The sequence below is a fragment of the Pleurodeles waltl genome, chromosome 1_1 (assembly GCF_031143425.1).
Source record: "Pleurodeles waltl isolate 20211129_DDA chromosome 1_1, aPleWal1.hap1.20221129, whole genome shotgun sequence".
NCBI classification, from domain to species: domain Eukaryota; kingdom Metazoa; phylum Chordata; class Amphibia; order Caudata; family Salamandridae; genus Pleurodeles; species Pleurodeles waltl.
Genome location: NC_090436.1, coordinates 319,771,948 through 319,788,431, shown reverse-complemented (window position 1 = coordinate 319,788,431; position 16,484 = coordinate 319,771,948). Strand labels below are relative to the sequence as shown.

General features: G+C 42.4%; 1 protein-coding gene across 2 annotated transcripts in view; it reads left to right on the top strand.

Moving 5' to 3' along the window:
- Positions 1 to 10,742, top strand: part of LOC138252981 (ATP synthase subunit C lysine N-methyltransferase-like) — a 219,905-nt gene extending 209,163 nt beyond the window's left edge. Inside the window, exon 6 of one of the 2 annotated variants that reach the window (XM_069205816.1) lies at positions 10,326 to 10,742. In XM_069205816.1, coding sequence (XP_069061917.1) covers positions 10,326 to 10,538 — 213 coding nt within the window. In that variant the 3' untranslated portion in view covers positions 10,539 to 10,742. The remainder of the gene's footprint in view (positions 1 to 10,325) is intronic. The other variant, XM_069205791.1, reaches the window with a different exon arrangement.
- Positions 10,743 to 16,484: the final 5,742 nt, after the last annotated feature.

Sequence of the window (16,484 nt, the reverse complement as noted above, 5' to 3'; positions counted from 1 at the left end):
TTGGTTCCTGGTTGTGGGTTGTGACTGGTACTAGGGTTTGAGATTACTATTGGTTCCTGGTTTTAGGGTTGGGGTTGTGATTGGTACTAGGGTTTGAGATTCATTTTGGTTCCTGGTTTTAGGGTTGGGGTTGCGATTGGTACTAGGGTTGAGATTCCTATTGGTTCCTGGTTTTAGGGTTGGGATTTTGATTGGTTGTCAGTATTAGGGGTATGATTGGTGAATAGGGTTGGGTCTCCCATTGGTTGTGAGATTTAGGGTCAAATCTGATTGGATAGTGTTAGGAATAAGTTTCCATTGGCCAGTAGGGCTATTTAAACCTAGAACTGAGGGCGTCTCAGCCTGGGCTTCGTGGCTAAGGGCAGAGAGGACAAGGACAGTTGCCTGTTTGGGCCTGTTCGGGACTGGTAGGGCCTAGGGGCAGAAATGCTGCCCAATTTTCCATTTAGCAGAAAGGAACTTACTCTCTACGCATCCATCAACATGCAAACACATTATCAGCAAAGACATCCAACTCCTGCATCACAAATTGACCTCCTACAGATTGCAATGTCTCATCAACAGACACAAAACCACATATTCCACATCTATACAGATATCCACCACAACTACAACAGTAAAACACCTTCATTCTCACAGCAAACACAACTCTGTTCATTCCTACAAACACATCCTGCCATCGCTCACACAATACAAAACCACATAGTGCATTGCATTCAGCCATCCTGATACACACTCCCTGTTCATACAAACCAACAACACTATCCTCTATTTGCTTCTGCCAGACCCCCTTTGATCATGACAGTACCTAAAGCCAGCCTTCCAACACACCATCTACAAACACACTTCCCCCCTCTTCACCAATTACACATAGCCATACAATCTTCACTCTCCACTCCACTGCACATATTACCTCTTCCAGTCATCACAAGTAACACAAACTCCCCTGACACACATCCATCCTCTCTTACACACATCATACACTCATCTCCTAAACATATCAACACCCCCTGTAATACTCTAATACCACTCACCAGCACTAACTCACATACAACTCAACTACATCAATATCCCCTCCCACTATTACCCAAAAACAATTTAGGCCACACACATCAGCACATCAAAATAACACAAACTTTCATCATACTTTCCGTCACATCCACCCCCACTCTCATGACTACACAAAGAATACAAATCCTGACCAGTCTTTACCCCTACATTCTCACTCTTCACAAACATCTACCACAAGCACCCCAACACAGCAACATTCATTCACCCACCTCTCATCCATTGCATAGTTTAGAGCCTTACATTATGATCCACATGCTCCTCCGCCAGCCCTAACCCATACTCCTACCACACTAGACAGACGCAAACAAAATAAACAACATGCCACTCTTAACAACTTTGCATCCCCTTGTCTATTACATAATAAGGCTACTCTTAAAAAAAATACACTCTTCATGTGTCTCGCAGCCACCAAATCCGCCACCGACACACACAGACCCAACAAAATGCCTTCTCAGCCTGCTGGAAGAGGAACACTATATTGAACAGGACTGTTGTGGCCCGCACACAGTTATCACAACTAACAACACACCTGCTACAAGCTCAAAATATACTGCTCACCCGTCTCCTAAACAAAACAACACCGCTACTAAGACACTATTTCTAAACTGCCAGCTCAAAAATGCTCGACCACTCTCAAAGAACAAGCACCACATCTACGACCTGCTCACGGACACACAACCTGACTTACTATTCATAACAGAATCATGGTTGGGAGATGACATGGCCCCAGAGTTGCATGAAGCCGTTCCTCCAGGCTATCAAACCATCACACAAAACCGTATAGGCAAGAGAGGAGGTGGACTAGCTGTTATATTCAAACAAGCAATAAATCTCAGTAAAACAGACAATATTCTTATATGAGGTTGTGAAGCCCTCCTCACCAGATGCCACCCTACTCCAACTTACTACTGTAACTTTCTCCTCCTTTACAGACCTCCACCTAACAACTGAACATTCCCAGATGCTTTTCTATATACAGTCTCAAACCTTAATGCATTGTACTCAAACCTAAGCATTCTTGGAGACCTAAATATTTGGTTTGACAAACCCAATATGCCCCATCCAAAACCTATCACCACTGGCCTAGTCGCATTGAACCTACATCAGATTGTACACAATCCCACACACATCGCTGTACACAATCCCGCACACTTCACGCCAATCACATGGTCAGGCCACCACTTTCCAACACAAAACACTACAAATCAACACACCCCACAACTACTTACATACATGCACCTATCGACCATGGCGCAACTCAATTTTAATGACTTAGAAACACAACTAACAGCCAACACAGTACTAAATACAATTAATTATGTTCCAAACCTTTGAGTGGCTACAGGAAGCTTTTGATATCCTAATACCACTCAGAAAAACTAAACAGGACAAAAGTAAAACAACACCTTAGAGAAACACAGAACTTAAAAAGATAAAGCAACAAATCAGAAGGGTGCAGCGGACCTGGCTGAAAACAAACAACATTCAAGACAAACTGCAGCTACACAAACTTAACAGAATATACAAATCATAAATCAAAAAAGATTTAAAAAAAAAAAAAAAAAAAAAAAAAGTACTACTCAGACAGAATCCAAAATGCTAAATCTGCAACCAAAGAATTTTATAAAATTCTCAATGAATTTTGAAAACCTAAATGCATGGGAGGAAGTCATCCCCCTACTCAAGATTTCACAAACAAATTGGCAACTCATTACACAACTAAGGCAGATCTGACTTCTTTTTAAAACAGAAGAAAACCATCAACACCATCCCCTTTCCTAAAATCCCCTCTAAGAATAAACCAACCCAGTCTCTACACTCCTTCAAACAAATACCACAAGGTGAATTTATGGATTTGGTCAAAGCAAGCAGGCCATCCGGTTGCACTTCTGACCCTTGTCCACCACACATCTTCAAGAACAAATTTTATCTGCTTCTGCTGCCACACCTGTAAGAAGAATCATCAACAACTCTTTAACTACAGGAACCTTTCCTGAAGACCTGAAAAAGGCATACATACCTCCATTATTAAAGAAAACAAACCTAGACCTGCAGGACCCCAACACCTATAGACCAATCACAAATGGACCTTTCCTGGGCAAACTGATAGAAAGAGCAGCATTCGCACAGTTGTCACAATTAATTGAAGACAATTCCATACTTTCAGACTACCAAACTAGATTCTGTCCAGGAAGAGGCACTGAATCGGCACTCATAGCAATCTGGGATGATCTTAAAAACACTGTCGACCGCAATGGAGTTGCTGCACTACTTCTCTTGGACCTCTTGGCTGCCTTTGATACAGTTGACCATGACACCCTAATCCAAAGACCTCCATGAAGCAGGCATAGGGGGGACTGCTCTCGACTGGATTACACCCTACCTTCAAAACAGAACTAATATTATCTATTCTCCCCCCTTCTCATCCAAACCGTGCCTCACAAAAGCAGGGGTCCCCCAAGGATCAATCATCACACCTTTGTTTTTCAACATCTACATGATATTATTACCAGAACTGATCAATGTTTTTCAACGCACATGCTACAACTATGTTGATGACACACAAATACTACATAAATTGGAATGCCCCAAAGACATTATAAACTCACAAACTTCAGTTGTCTCAGAGCCATTGATCAGTGGATGACTTGGAGCCATTTCAAACTAAATGCCTCCAAAACAGAAATACTCGTATGTGGTGAGTGGAAAAATTATGACCCATTCTGCGCCTGGCCTGACTATCTTGGACCATCTCCTCAATTATCTGAGGAAGTTAAAATCCTTGGAATTACCATGGACTCCTAGTTACCAATGAGTGACCAAGTGGACAGATTAGCAGAAACAAGCTTCATCACCTTGAAGACTCTGCAGTGCATCTTCTCCCACCTGGGATTTCCACACCAGGTGCATTCTACTCTCTCTCTTGTACTATCCAAACTGGATTATGCCATGGATTATCTCTATTATGAAAAAACTACAATTTATTCAGAACTCCCCTGCCAGGCTACCATTACATGTAAAGCCACAAGCCCACACCTTCCCTGCCTTGAGAGCACTACACTGGTTACCCATGGCCAGAAGATCCACCTTCAAGCTGCTTTGTATCACCCACAATGATATACACGGAACAGGGCTGCTTTTTATCAGAAACAAAATACCCAAATACATTCAACAAAGAAACCTCTGCTCGAGGTTGGCACCTCGCCTTAGAACACCATCATACAAGAAAGACTATAGGTGGTACATCCTTCTCCGTTCAAGCAGCAAAACAGTGGAATTCATTACCCACAAATATAGGATCCACGGATAACTATCTTGTCTTCAGAAGACTACTCACGAGTTGGCTCTTTCCTTCATAACCACCATATTCAAACAGCAATGGACTGCATATGCCTGTTTTAATAAATATTTTTAATCTGATTATGGTATTTTGTAGATGTGTATAGTTATTTAGGAAGTATATATCACTACGTCATAACAATAAATCACACACATACTCTTTAAACATGTTTAACAAATGTACATTTACTAATGCTTAAATATGTATGTGGATGTGTGTGTGTGTGTGTGTATATATATATTTATATGTGTGTGTGTATGTGTATATGTATGTATGCATGTGTGTATATACACATATATACGTGTGCTATTCTATTCTTAACATGTTCATAGGTCATTGCACAGCTCCTAGATAAGTTGTTATATTAGATACTTATGAATCCCTGCTTTTGTTTTTATATCACACTGATCAAATATTTTATTATCATAACAATTTCACTATTCAAAAAGTTAGGAAAGAAATAAATGTTAGAAAAGTACACTCATTAATTAACTTCACATATTTCAAATCTTGAAAATCTGTGTTTATACAATACTACTTTTCCTGTCATATTTTTATACCCATTATTATATTCCTTGAACATATATTCCCTTATTATGTATTTACATATCTATTTATTACTCTAGTCCTACTATGTTTTAAATAAAAATAAATAAAATAAAATCTATAACTACAATTCAAATGATAAAATAAGTTAATAATAATGAATAAAGAAAAACAAAAACAATAAAAAAGTATATGTATATATAAATAAAAATGTAAGGAAATACAAATAATATAAATGTACTCACTTGTAACTTTACTTTGTCTACCTATCACCATATGTCATGTCTCTATCAATCTTCCAGCCCCAATCTGACCCATCCCAAACCCATTCTACTACTTTCATCTCCAAAAGAGATCCACATTTAGCTCACCCAAACCTCAGTTTACTACCATGATCTCCCAAACAACCCTACTAAATTCTCCCCCATTTATCTCACCTTTGACTCATCCAAAACCTTTCCTGCTACTTTGATCTCCCTAACCCTTTCCACAGGTTCTTCCCTCCTCCAGCTCTCCTTTACTCCTCCCAAGCTTCACCCTATTACTATAAACTCCCAATTAACACTTCTGGATTCTTCACTCCTCTATTCCTCTAGTCAATCCAACTAACAAACTCACATACCCTCTGCTCAAATTAACTCATAATAATACAAAACTGTACTCATATTTCCCTATACTAATCCATCACTAATTCCTCTTGGGTTCCGGAGTAGCATGCTACTCGCTGAAAAGCGCTTTGACGCCTCGTCATGGGTACTAAGCGCTATATAAATACTATTACAATACAATAAGCAGGTGTTGGACCTGGCTTTTTGACAGGGTCATCCCCAAACTTTTTGCCTCCTTCCTCCTATTTTTTCTGAATTGTTGTTGTTGGCTTTTGACCTCTGGGCACTTTACCACTGCTATCCAGTGCTAAAGTGCACATGCTCTCTGTGTAAATTGTACCATTGATTGATTTATCCATGATTGATTAATATTAATATTAATATTAGGATTAATATTTAATTTACGTATAAGTCCCTAGTAGAGTGCACTATATGTGCCTAGGGCCTGTAGATTAAATGCTACTAGTAGGCCTGCAGCACTGGTTGTGCCACCCACTTCAGTAGCCCCTTAACCTTGTCTCAGGCCTGCCATTGCAAGGCCTGTGTGTGCAGTTTCACTGCCACTTCGACTTGGCATTTAAAAGTACTTGCCAAGCCTACAACTCCCCTTTTTCTACATATAAGTCACCCCTAATGTTTGCCCTAGGTAACCCCTAGAGCAGGATGCTGTGTGGGTAAAAAGCAGGACATGTACCTGTGTAGTTTATATGTCCTGGTAGAGTAAACCTCCTAAATTCGTTTTTACACTACTGTGAGGCCTTCTCCCTTCATAGGCTAACATTGGGGCTGCCCTCATACATTGTTGAAGTGGCAGCTGCTGATCTGAAAGGAGCAGGAAGGTCATATTTAGTTTGGCCGGAATGGTAATACAAAATCCTGCTGACTGGTGAAGTCAGATTTAACATTACTATTCTAGAAATGCCACTTTTAGAAAGGGAGCATTTCTTTGCACTTAAATCTTTCTGTGCCTTTCAATCCACGTCTGGCTAGGTTTAGTTGACAGCTCCTTTTGCATTCACTCAGACCCACCCCAAACACAGGGTACTCAGCCTCACTTGCATACATCTGCATTTTGAATGGGTCTTCCTGGGCTGGGAGGGTGGAGGGCCTGCCCTCACACACAGGACTGCCACACCCCCTACTAGGACCCTGGCAGACAGGAGTGAACTGAAAGGGGACCTGGTGCATTTCTTAGCCACTCTTTGAAGTCACCCCCACTTCAAAGGCACAATTTAGTATAAAACAGGGCAGACACTTGCTGGAGAAGAAACCTGAACCAGAACTTGCATCCTGCCAAGAAGAACTGCCTGGCTGCCTAGAGGACTCACCTGACTGCTTTCTAGAAAGGACTGCTGCCTTGCTGTTGCCCTGCTGCCTTGCTGAACTCTTGTCTGGCTGTAAAAGTGCTCTCCAAGGGCTTGGATAGAGCTTGCCTCCTGTTCCCTGAAGTCTCCGGACCAAAAAGACTTCCCTTTTTCATTTGGGCTCTTTGTGTGCCGAAAATTTCGATGCACAGCTTGCTCCGCGGCGAGAAAATCACAGCACACCGACGCTGATCAACGCGACGTCTTCGGGGCGACCGGAACTTCGACGCACGGCCTCGCAAGGACAACGCTGCCCAACTTCCAGAGGGGAAATCGTCGCGACGCCTGCCGTGAGACCGAAACTTCGACGCACAGCCTCGCGGAAGGACGCGCAGCCGGAAAACAAGCAGAAGAATCCACGCACAGACCCCGGGACATCTGGTAATCCCGCGACCCACATAAAGAGACTGTCCGCGCACTGGAAAACGATGCACGACTTCCCAGCGTGAAAAATATTGACGCAAGTCCGTGTGTGCTGGAGAGAAATTGACGCACACACCATTTTTCCACGTATCTCTTCTTCTGCGGCCCTTTGCGGAAATTTTCCACTCCAAACCAGGTACTTTGTGCTTGAAAGAGGCTTTGTTTGCTTTTTAAAGACTTAAGACACTTTATATAACATTTTTATGTGATATCTTTACAAATTCATATTGCATCTTTGATCGTTTTGACCTGCAAATACCCAGATAAATATTACATATTTTTCCTAAACACTGTGTGGTGTATTTTAGTGGTGCTATATTATGGTATTGTATGATTTGTTGCACAAATACTTTACACATTGCCTTCTAAGTTAAGCCTGACTGCTCGTGCCAAGCTACCAGATGGTGGGCACAGGCTAATTTTGGATTGTGTGTGACTTACCCTGACTAGAGTGAGAGTTCTTGCTTTGACAGAGGGAAACCTGACTGCCAACCAAAAACCCCATTTCTAACAGCAGGATTATAAATAGCTACCACAACCACACAACAATTTCAGGCATGATTACCAGCAGAAATACCAAGAAAAAGCCCATCGGTATTAAGTGCCTTCACCTACTAATGGTATGTCAGCCAAAGCTTGAGGTGTGCCCTAGCACAAAAAACTACCACAGTATGTCTCTCATTCAGTTATCAACTTTAAATGTTTTTCTAACTGTGAATGAAGATAGATGCCCACGAGGCAGATCCCATAGGCCGACACAGTATATGTTTGAGTCTTATTATGATGCCTGGTTGGTTTCCTAGCCTACTACTCTTAGCGTCTTTAGGTGAGCAGTGCCACCTTCTTTAATATGCCCAAACCCTCTGAAAGTGGTACTGGGCTCTATTTCAGCTCTGAGAGCTACTTCAAGGGTTCTGGTAAGCTACCAGTAGCTCCCAGACTACTCATTGGAGGTCCCTGGGTTATACACTGCTAATTACCCCACAAATTACAGCAATCATGACATCTTTCATAACATCATTGATAATATCAGTGTAATATCCGCAGTTCAATTTGTGATGAAAAATGGTGGATGGCGGGGGCGCAAAATATAGTTACCTTAAGTCACAAGTTATAGTTATTGAGATAATTCTAACTATAATAGGGGAATTGCTATGGGTTTGTACGTAACCTTTGTTTTTTTTAAAGTAAATATATAGATGTGTGTGTGTGACGTTATAGTTACGTGAAACTATCCATGTAATGGAAGATTTTAAACTTTAAAATCTAATGAAATTCACCAGTTATGCTTAACTGAAGAAACTATAACTCACGCCCCACGCATGCATAGTGGTGTCATCCATTAGTAATTTCAGAAGTCATCAGTAATATTCTTATGTTATTAATGATGTCATAGTATTCATGAGTGATGTAATAGTTAAGGTATGCATGTGAGGGCACAAGTTATAGTTATTTCAATTAGCTGTATCTGGTGAATTCCTGTGTTTTTTAGAGTTTAAAATGTTCCGTTTTACCTGACATTTTCACCTAAATATAGTCACTTTAAAGTTCGTTTTTTTCAGTTAATTTATGAGTTTTTTTCCAAAACAAAAATTAAGATATTTTCACTTTTCTTTACTACAGCATGATTTTAACCTTTGGTTATTTTGGGGAATTTCTGTTTTTCTTAATATGAAGTTAAATGTTATTACCATTCCCAACACCTCTCCTGGAGCCTGACACCTGCTGCACACGCAGGTGGGGCTGGCCTGTGGCCAGGCTCTTCCTTCCTTCCTCTCCCCTGAAGGCTCACCTGTGGGTGTAGTTGTGTGTCTGGGTGTTGGGTGTTCTGTGTTTGTATGTGATCAACAGACAGCCCCTCAATCATCCTTGCCTCAGTTTTTTTTTTTTTTTTTTTTTTTGGGCAGAGCTGCGAAAATATATGGCTCCATGCCAAGTGCCTCAACAGCACCGCAACATCACAAAAAAAATATTTTGAATTAAACTTCTGCGATTTCCCGCCCCCTTTCAACACCCTGCTTTTTTTGTTTAGGACACGGGGACCAAGACCCTGTGCCCTAACTGACACGGCGAACGAAAAGAGGGCATGCATTGTGTCACGTGTGCCTATGTCATGACACTGGTTGCCATTTATAATTTACATATATGACTTTGCAGATGCACGTTAGATCAGAAAATTCAAATATTAGAAAAAGCTAAAATTACAGCAACAGGATGTTCATAAAAGAGTGGGAATAGTGTGGTGTGGGTGTAATAAAAAGAGGATTGATCAAGGGAGGGTCAAAAAAGCAACTGGCTTGGGGGAATTGGACCGGGAGCCGTCACAAGGGGATGAGAGCACAAAAACACGTGCTCCCATTGAATGCTTGCAAACAAAGAAAAGAAGTAGTTCCCTGAATGAAAAAAGGGGCCTCAGAATAAGGATACAAGTCAACCAATCACTGTGATATTAAAATGCTCATGGGCGGGACATACACATGAATATGGAGGAAAGCCATTTAATCAGGATTATGAAAGGGAGATAGACAACAAAGTGATCCAGTCATTATCAAAGGGCTGACCCAAAACCCACTATGTGTACATTGGAAACAACGCGTCTGGCCAGTCTGTAGCCGAGACCTTACGACTTCTAAATAGAAATAGTTTAAAACTCAGTCATACGGAATAGCGTAAAAAAATCTAATCAACATTAAATATAAAATAAGAAAGATGAAGTATGTAATGCAGTTGCTGTAATCTTAAGGATATTTTTCTGGAAACTCTTCGCAGCTCATATGCTACATTTTTTAGCTACGTAGTTGTGGCTTTATAGCAGGACATGCCAATGTTCCCACTGAATTCTCCACTGAATTCTTCTCTTTATAATTTGAATACATTATAGACCGTATTTTAATTTGAATGATACAATATGAACTGTTGAATAAAAATACTTTTCAAATGTATCTGCAGAATGATTTAAAATGTATTTTTTAGATGGGACCACTCGAACAGAAGTTGTCAACTGAGCTACCTGAGGATGCCCGTGTGATTGCTTGCCGCTTCCCTTTTCCTAATTGGCCACCAACCTGCTCAGAGGGATCCGGCTTGGACCAGGTGTGGGCATACGACATGAAGTCAATGAAGAAAAAGGCACTTCTCCATAAAAACACATTTTCTGTATTCTCTTGCCAAAGTGAGGGCTTTTGATGAGAGCTATTGTTTTAAATATATCATTGTTCAATCACCGGCTGGGAAAAATGATTGTTTTCAAGTCCACCTTTTAACTAAACTATAACAGTTAATGTGAAGTAAAATTTCTCACCTTGATCAGGCATTAGGTGGAGCAGTAAGGACATAATAAAATGTATGTTTTCTTAATTACAATATTGTCTTCTGTGTACTCACCCTCTAGTGCTTAAAATTGTGCTGTGAATGTAGCAACGTTTTGAATCGTTAATGCACATGCCCCTTGTGCTGTCCTTTTGTTTGTGCCAAATGTACTGCCAGTTACTTCACCTTTTTGAAGGCTTATGGCAAAATGAACAAATTGAGGCCGAACGTGAAGGCGGCTTGTAGTCGATTGACAGAATTGCCACAGGAACATGACAGATGTTTGCTCTAACTTCGGGACAGTTTTGTAGGAGAAGCGTATCACCGCTGTTTTTCTGCCCCCATTTTGTAACGGGCATTTTGCGAGTGTGATGTAAAGAGGGTCTTCGATCATTTGCATCAGAGCATGGCAACATGATTATGTAAGAACCCTTTTGCCCTATGCATGCTCTACATACTTTAACCACAGTGAAAGTGGTGCACGTATGGCTGTATCCTGTACTTTTCTAGAGGGTGAAAGTATTAGCTCAAGGAGAACCCACCCCTCACTCAAAAGGGAATGGCTTCCATGTGAAAGCAGGCTCTGTACCCCTGTGCAGACACTTGCAGTGCAGGTGGGGCTGTGCTATCAGTATCTGCTTTGGGTCGTCCAGTAACATGGCCCATGAGAACATGTGCAGCCTGCACTGTCCTCAGTGAGGACTTCATGATCTCACAAGGGCCAGGGCTACCTGAAAACACACATGGTGGTTCTGTGCTGCATTTTCACTAGTGCATAAGCTGTCTTTCTAAGGTCATACCTCTACTGAAGGTTTTACCTGAGGGTACAAAGGATTGTATGGATACACTGAACCATGTAACCCTGAAAAGCATCCATGAGTGAATGAAAGCCAATAAATTGTTTTAAGCTGAAAGCGATTGTTTGATGGCATGTGAGGCTGTAGATACATATGCTTTGCATACTCCTGCCATGTAGTGTTGGGTCCGGAAGTATGCAAATTGTTTTTCTTTGGAAAAAGTCTTTTGAGTCGCGAGGTGGAGTGACGTCTCCTTTTAGTGGTAATGCATATGGGCATCGACTCCATTGTTAGATTGTTTTCTTTCACTATTGGGTATGTTCGTGTATCACTGAACTCTGGGTCTAGACCGTTTTCGGACTCCTTCCGTTCATGATCTACCCCCTGCTTTGTCTTTATAATTTTCAAATGTGTTCCATTTTTCTGTTTCGAGATTGGAAAACCGTCGCCTGTCGGATCAATGTGTTCGAACAAAGGCCATTTGAGCTTTGCTCTTTAGAGCCTATCTTTCTTTTCTCTTCAGTGTAGAATGCCCTGCTGATGGTACTGACCCCTTTCTAATTCTACCCGAGGTGCCACGCTAAGTACCCTCGGACCGACCTTTATCAGGTCTGCAACCTCTGTTAGTATTTCAACCACAGAGAAGAGGACTGCAACACTTCCAGTCCAAGAAAACCCTTTGAGATCAGAGGGCACATCTCAGGGAGATGCAGTGTAGAGGAGTCGACGACACACCGACATCTTCGGACACCAGGATGTAGAAGAAGAGGAGGAGGCCCTCCATGAGGCCTCTGCGGCCGAAGAAGAGGCTTTCCAGTCAAGGAATCTGACTTCAAATTGGAAATAGACCTTAACATGCAGGTTCTTCCACCGGGTTAGCGTATTGTGAGTACTGATGTTTCCACCCTGCCACAACTAAAAACATTCTGCTCCTATTGAATATAAGGCTTCTGGGCCACCCCTGCCAACAAGCCATGGTTGGCAATGGAAATCCGACTTGGAAGCCCTGCCGTCGGGCTCGGCATCAAGACGAAAGCCAAAGCCCGCCACTTCCGTGCCTAGTTGACCAGCTCCACCTTTAGCAACGACCACTTTGGTGCTGACCATTTCGGCACTGAAACAGAAAGTCATCTCTGCTCCAAAGATTTCCAAACCAGCACTGAAATCTGACTTGGGTACTGCAGTGGGACCAATTCTCCACAAGATGCAGGAGAAACTCAATGCCCAACAGAAGCAAATTCATATACAGCCTCACACTGGGTGTATTTTGACTAAGATTGTGGTTTTCTATACTACCCCCATCCAAGTGCCAACTATCTTTTGAGGAGACCATTGATCTACCTGTGCCAAGCAAAAAGAAAAAGACTGACGAGGCCACCAGCCCGTTGCACCCTCCTCTCCTCCACCACCCCCCACCACCACTACATCCTCTACCTCCACCACCTTTGCCCTCTCCTCCTCAATCTCCGAGTGATCCATTAGATATTACTTCTCAGGGGTCCCCACATTCTGTTGGGCATGGGACTGGGGATGATAAGTTTGATGCGCCACAGCCTCCTGATCCTTGGTCAGCCTGTGATGTTGACCCACAAGGGCACAATGATCCAGACCTGTACCCTGCTAGGCCCTCTCGTCCTGATGACACCACCTCCTATCAGGAGCTTATTTGAAGGGCTACAACATACCACCAGCTACCCCTGCATAAAGAACCCCTCAAGGACGATTTTCTGTTTGAAACTGTTTTCACATCACATAGGGCATGCTTATGTTATGTTATGTTATGCTTAAGGATATGTTAAGACATGCAGATGATATTTTTAAAGATCCTGCGCATGCCCGCCTTATCACACCCAGGGTAGGTAAAAAATATGAGGCCTCACCATCTGATCCTTTCATAGCAGAGGGCAAATTCCACCTGACTTCCTTGGTTGTCTCCAATGCCTGTAAACGGGCCGATTCCCAGGCTGCCGGTGATGCTCCACCTCCGGATAAGGAGAGCAAGCTTATTGATGCTTCTGACAAGTGAGTTCCTGAGCAGTCCACCAATCACTGGTGTTTTGCTAACACAGTGGGTTTATTAGCCTGATATGATCGTGCCCACTGGGACGAAATGGAGGAACTCCTCCAGTACCTCCCAAAGGAGAATTGAAAGAGAGGGCAGAAGATTTCATCTGAAAGACAGCTCATTTCAAATACTTCCATCAGATGTGCACTAGACTTGACAGATGCTACTGTCAGGGGAATTAATACTAGTGTTTTGCTGTGCCACTATGCCTGGCTCTGTATATCTGGCATTAGGCCAGAAGTACAACAGAGTCTTTTAAATGTCTCTTTTGATAAGGAACACCTCTTTTGCCCTCAAGTTGATTAGACTCTGGAGAAAATGAAGAAAAACAATGAGGTTGCAAAATCCATGGGTGCATTACAAACACCAAATCCCTGTGGCTTCTTTCGCCATTCTTCCTACAAGGCAGGCTCCAGAACAACCCCTTGTAAAGCAGAGGTGCTTATACAAGTGGTGCTGCATCTGCCACAAAGCAGTGACGCCCTTCTCCTTCCCTAATCGTTCCACACCTGTCGGGGGACGATTGTAACAGTTCCTCCTCACTTGGTGATCTATAACATTGGATCAGTGGGTGTTGGACATTTTCCATAATGGTTACTTTCAGGAGCTTATCACTACATCTCCAACATTCCACCGTGCACTCACAGACTCAGGAACATCAGGCAGGAAGTTTGGGCTCGTTTACTCATAAGAACTATAGAATCCAGAGCTATAGGGACAGGGCTATACTCCCTATACTTCCTAATCCCCAAAACAGACAGATCCTTATGACCAATCTTGGATCTACGGCCATTAAATCATTATATCCTGCCAGAGCATTTTCATCTGGTCACCCTTCAAGACGTGATTCCCCTTCTCCAACAAGATGAATTTTCTTCAGCACCAGACCTAAAAGACACCTTTTCCCATACACCCAGCACATTGCAAATAGCTCAGATTTGTGATAGCAGTCAACCATTACCAGTTCAAGTCCTTTTGTTCAGGGTCAGTACTGCACCTCGAGTGTTCACAAAATGCTGGGCAGTGTAAGCAGCACATTTGCAAAGACAAAACGTCCAGGTTTTCCTATACCCAGCTGACTGGCTTATCAACACCAGCACTCTCCAACTGTGTCTCCAACACACTCAAACTACCATAGACGTACTACCTCAACTAAGCTTCACCATCAGTTTCCAAAAATCCCACCTGCAGCCTCTTCAAACACAATGGTATCTACGGGCTATTTGAACACAAAGATGGGATTAGCCTATCCCAGTACAGCTTGGATACACAAATTTCAGACACTAATACTGTGCTTTCAAGCCAATCACCAAGTCACAGCTAGAAGTGTAATGTGACTTCTAGGTATGACGGCCTCGTGCATTGCCATAGTGCAGAATGCACAACTACACATGCATCCGTTGCAGGAATGTCTGGCACAGCAATGATCTCAGTCACAGGGTCAGTTGAAAGATCTAGTGTTGGTATACAGATGCACTTGTCACTTTCTGCAGTGGTGGAACAAGAACAACCTGTTTAAAGAGCTGCCTTTCCTCGACCTGGTCTGCCAAATCATACTGACGATGGGTGCTTCACAGACTGGTTGGAGTGCTCATCTGCACAGTCTCTCAGTCCAGGGTCTCTAGAATACCAAACACCGGGGTCTCCACATCAAGTACCTACAGCTGCTAGGTATTCACCTATTCCTGAAAGCATTCACTCATCATCTGATCGGCAGGGTTGTCTTGATCCTAATGGACAACATGACAACCATGTATTATTTACAAAAAAAGAGGGGACACATTGTCTACAGTTATCCCGCCTATCGCAGACAATCTGGCATTGGCCTCACCGTCACAACATCCATCTGTTAGCGGAACATCTTCTGGGAACATGCAACAATTTTGCTGACCTCCTCAGCAGGATACAGCAACAAGTCCATAAGTGGGAACTACACCAACGAGTCTTACTTCCAAAAGTGGGGGTTTCCGGACATAGATCTTTTCGTAACAGCACACAACGCAAATTGTCCAAACTTCTGTGCGGATGAACTGGACAGGGATATTTGTCTATGATTTTCCGCCTCCTGCTTCTTTTATTTCTGGTCCAGAAGCTCAGGCAAACATCACTTACACTAATGCTTCTGGCTCCCACAAGGGTTTGACAGTCCTGATTCACAAACCTTCTCAAACAATCAGTAGTTCCTTGTGAGAAGCTTCCCCTCAACCCGGGACTTCTCACTCAGAACCATGGAGAAATCAGGTACCCAAATCCCAAGGTACTCAATCTAGCAATTTGACTCCTGAGGTCATAGAGAGTGTTGGTTATCTCAGTCTTCCACCTGAATATATGGCCATCCTTAAAGAAGCATACAAACCCATTACTACAGCATGTTAGGCAGCTAAGTGGAAGAGATTTGTTTGTTATTGTGATAGCAACAATCTCAATTCATTGAATGCAATAAAGCAAAACATTGTTTGTTACCTACTACATCTACAACACTCTGTCCTTGCATTCACATTCATATGCTTACATTTAGCAGCAGTTGTTGCCTATCTTCAAAACAGACATCTGTCTTTGTTTAAAATACCAGTTATTAAAGAATTAATGGAAGGTCTTAAAAGAGTAATCCCACAGTGGGTTCCCCCAGCACTTGCATGGAATCTTAACATTATCATTACAAGTCTTATTGGTCCTCTATTTGAACCACTACATAATTGCCCCCTCCAATTTCTATCTTGGAAGGTAGCCTTTCTCATTGCCGTCACCTCACTCAGGCGTGTCAGTGAGCTTCAGGCACTAACCTTGGAAGAACCAATGGCCTCCTTAGGCAATATACCTATAGCTGATACATGTGAATCTGCTATGTGGTCTACACCACACACCTTTACTAAACACTATTGTGTGGGTGTGTAATTAAGCCATCAAGCTAATACTGGTCAGACAGTGCTATGCACACTTTTCCAGACAACTGCAACACCC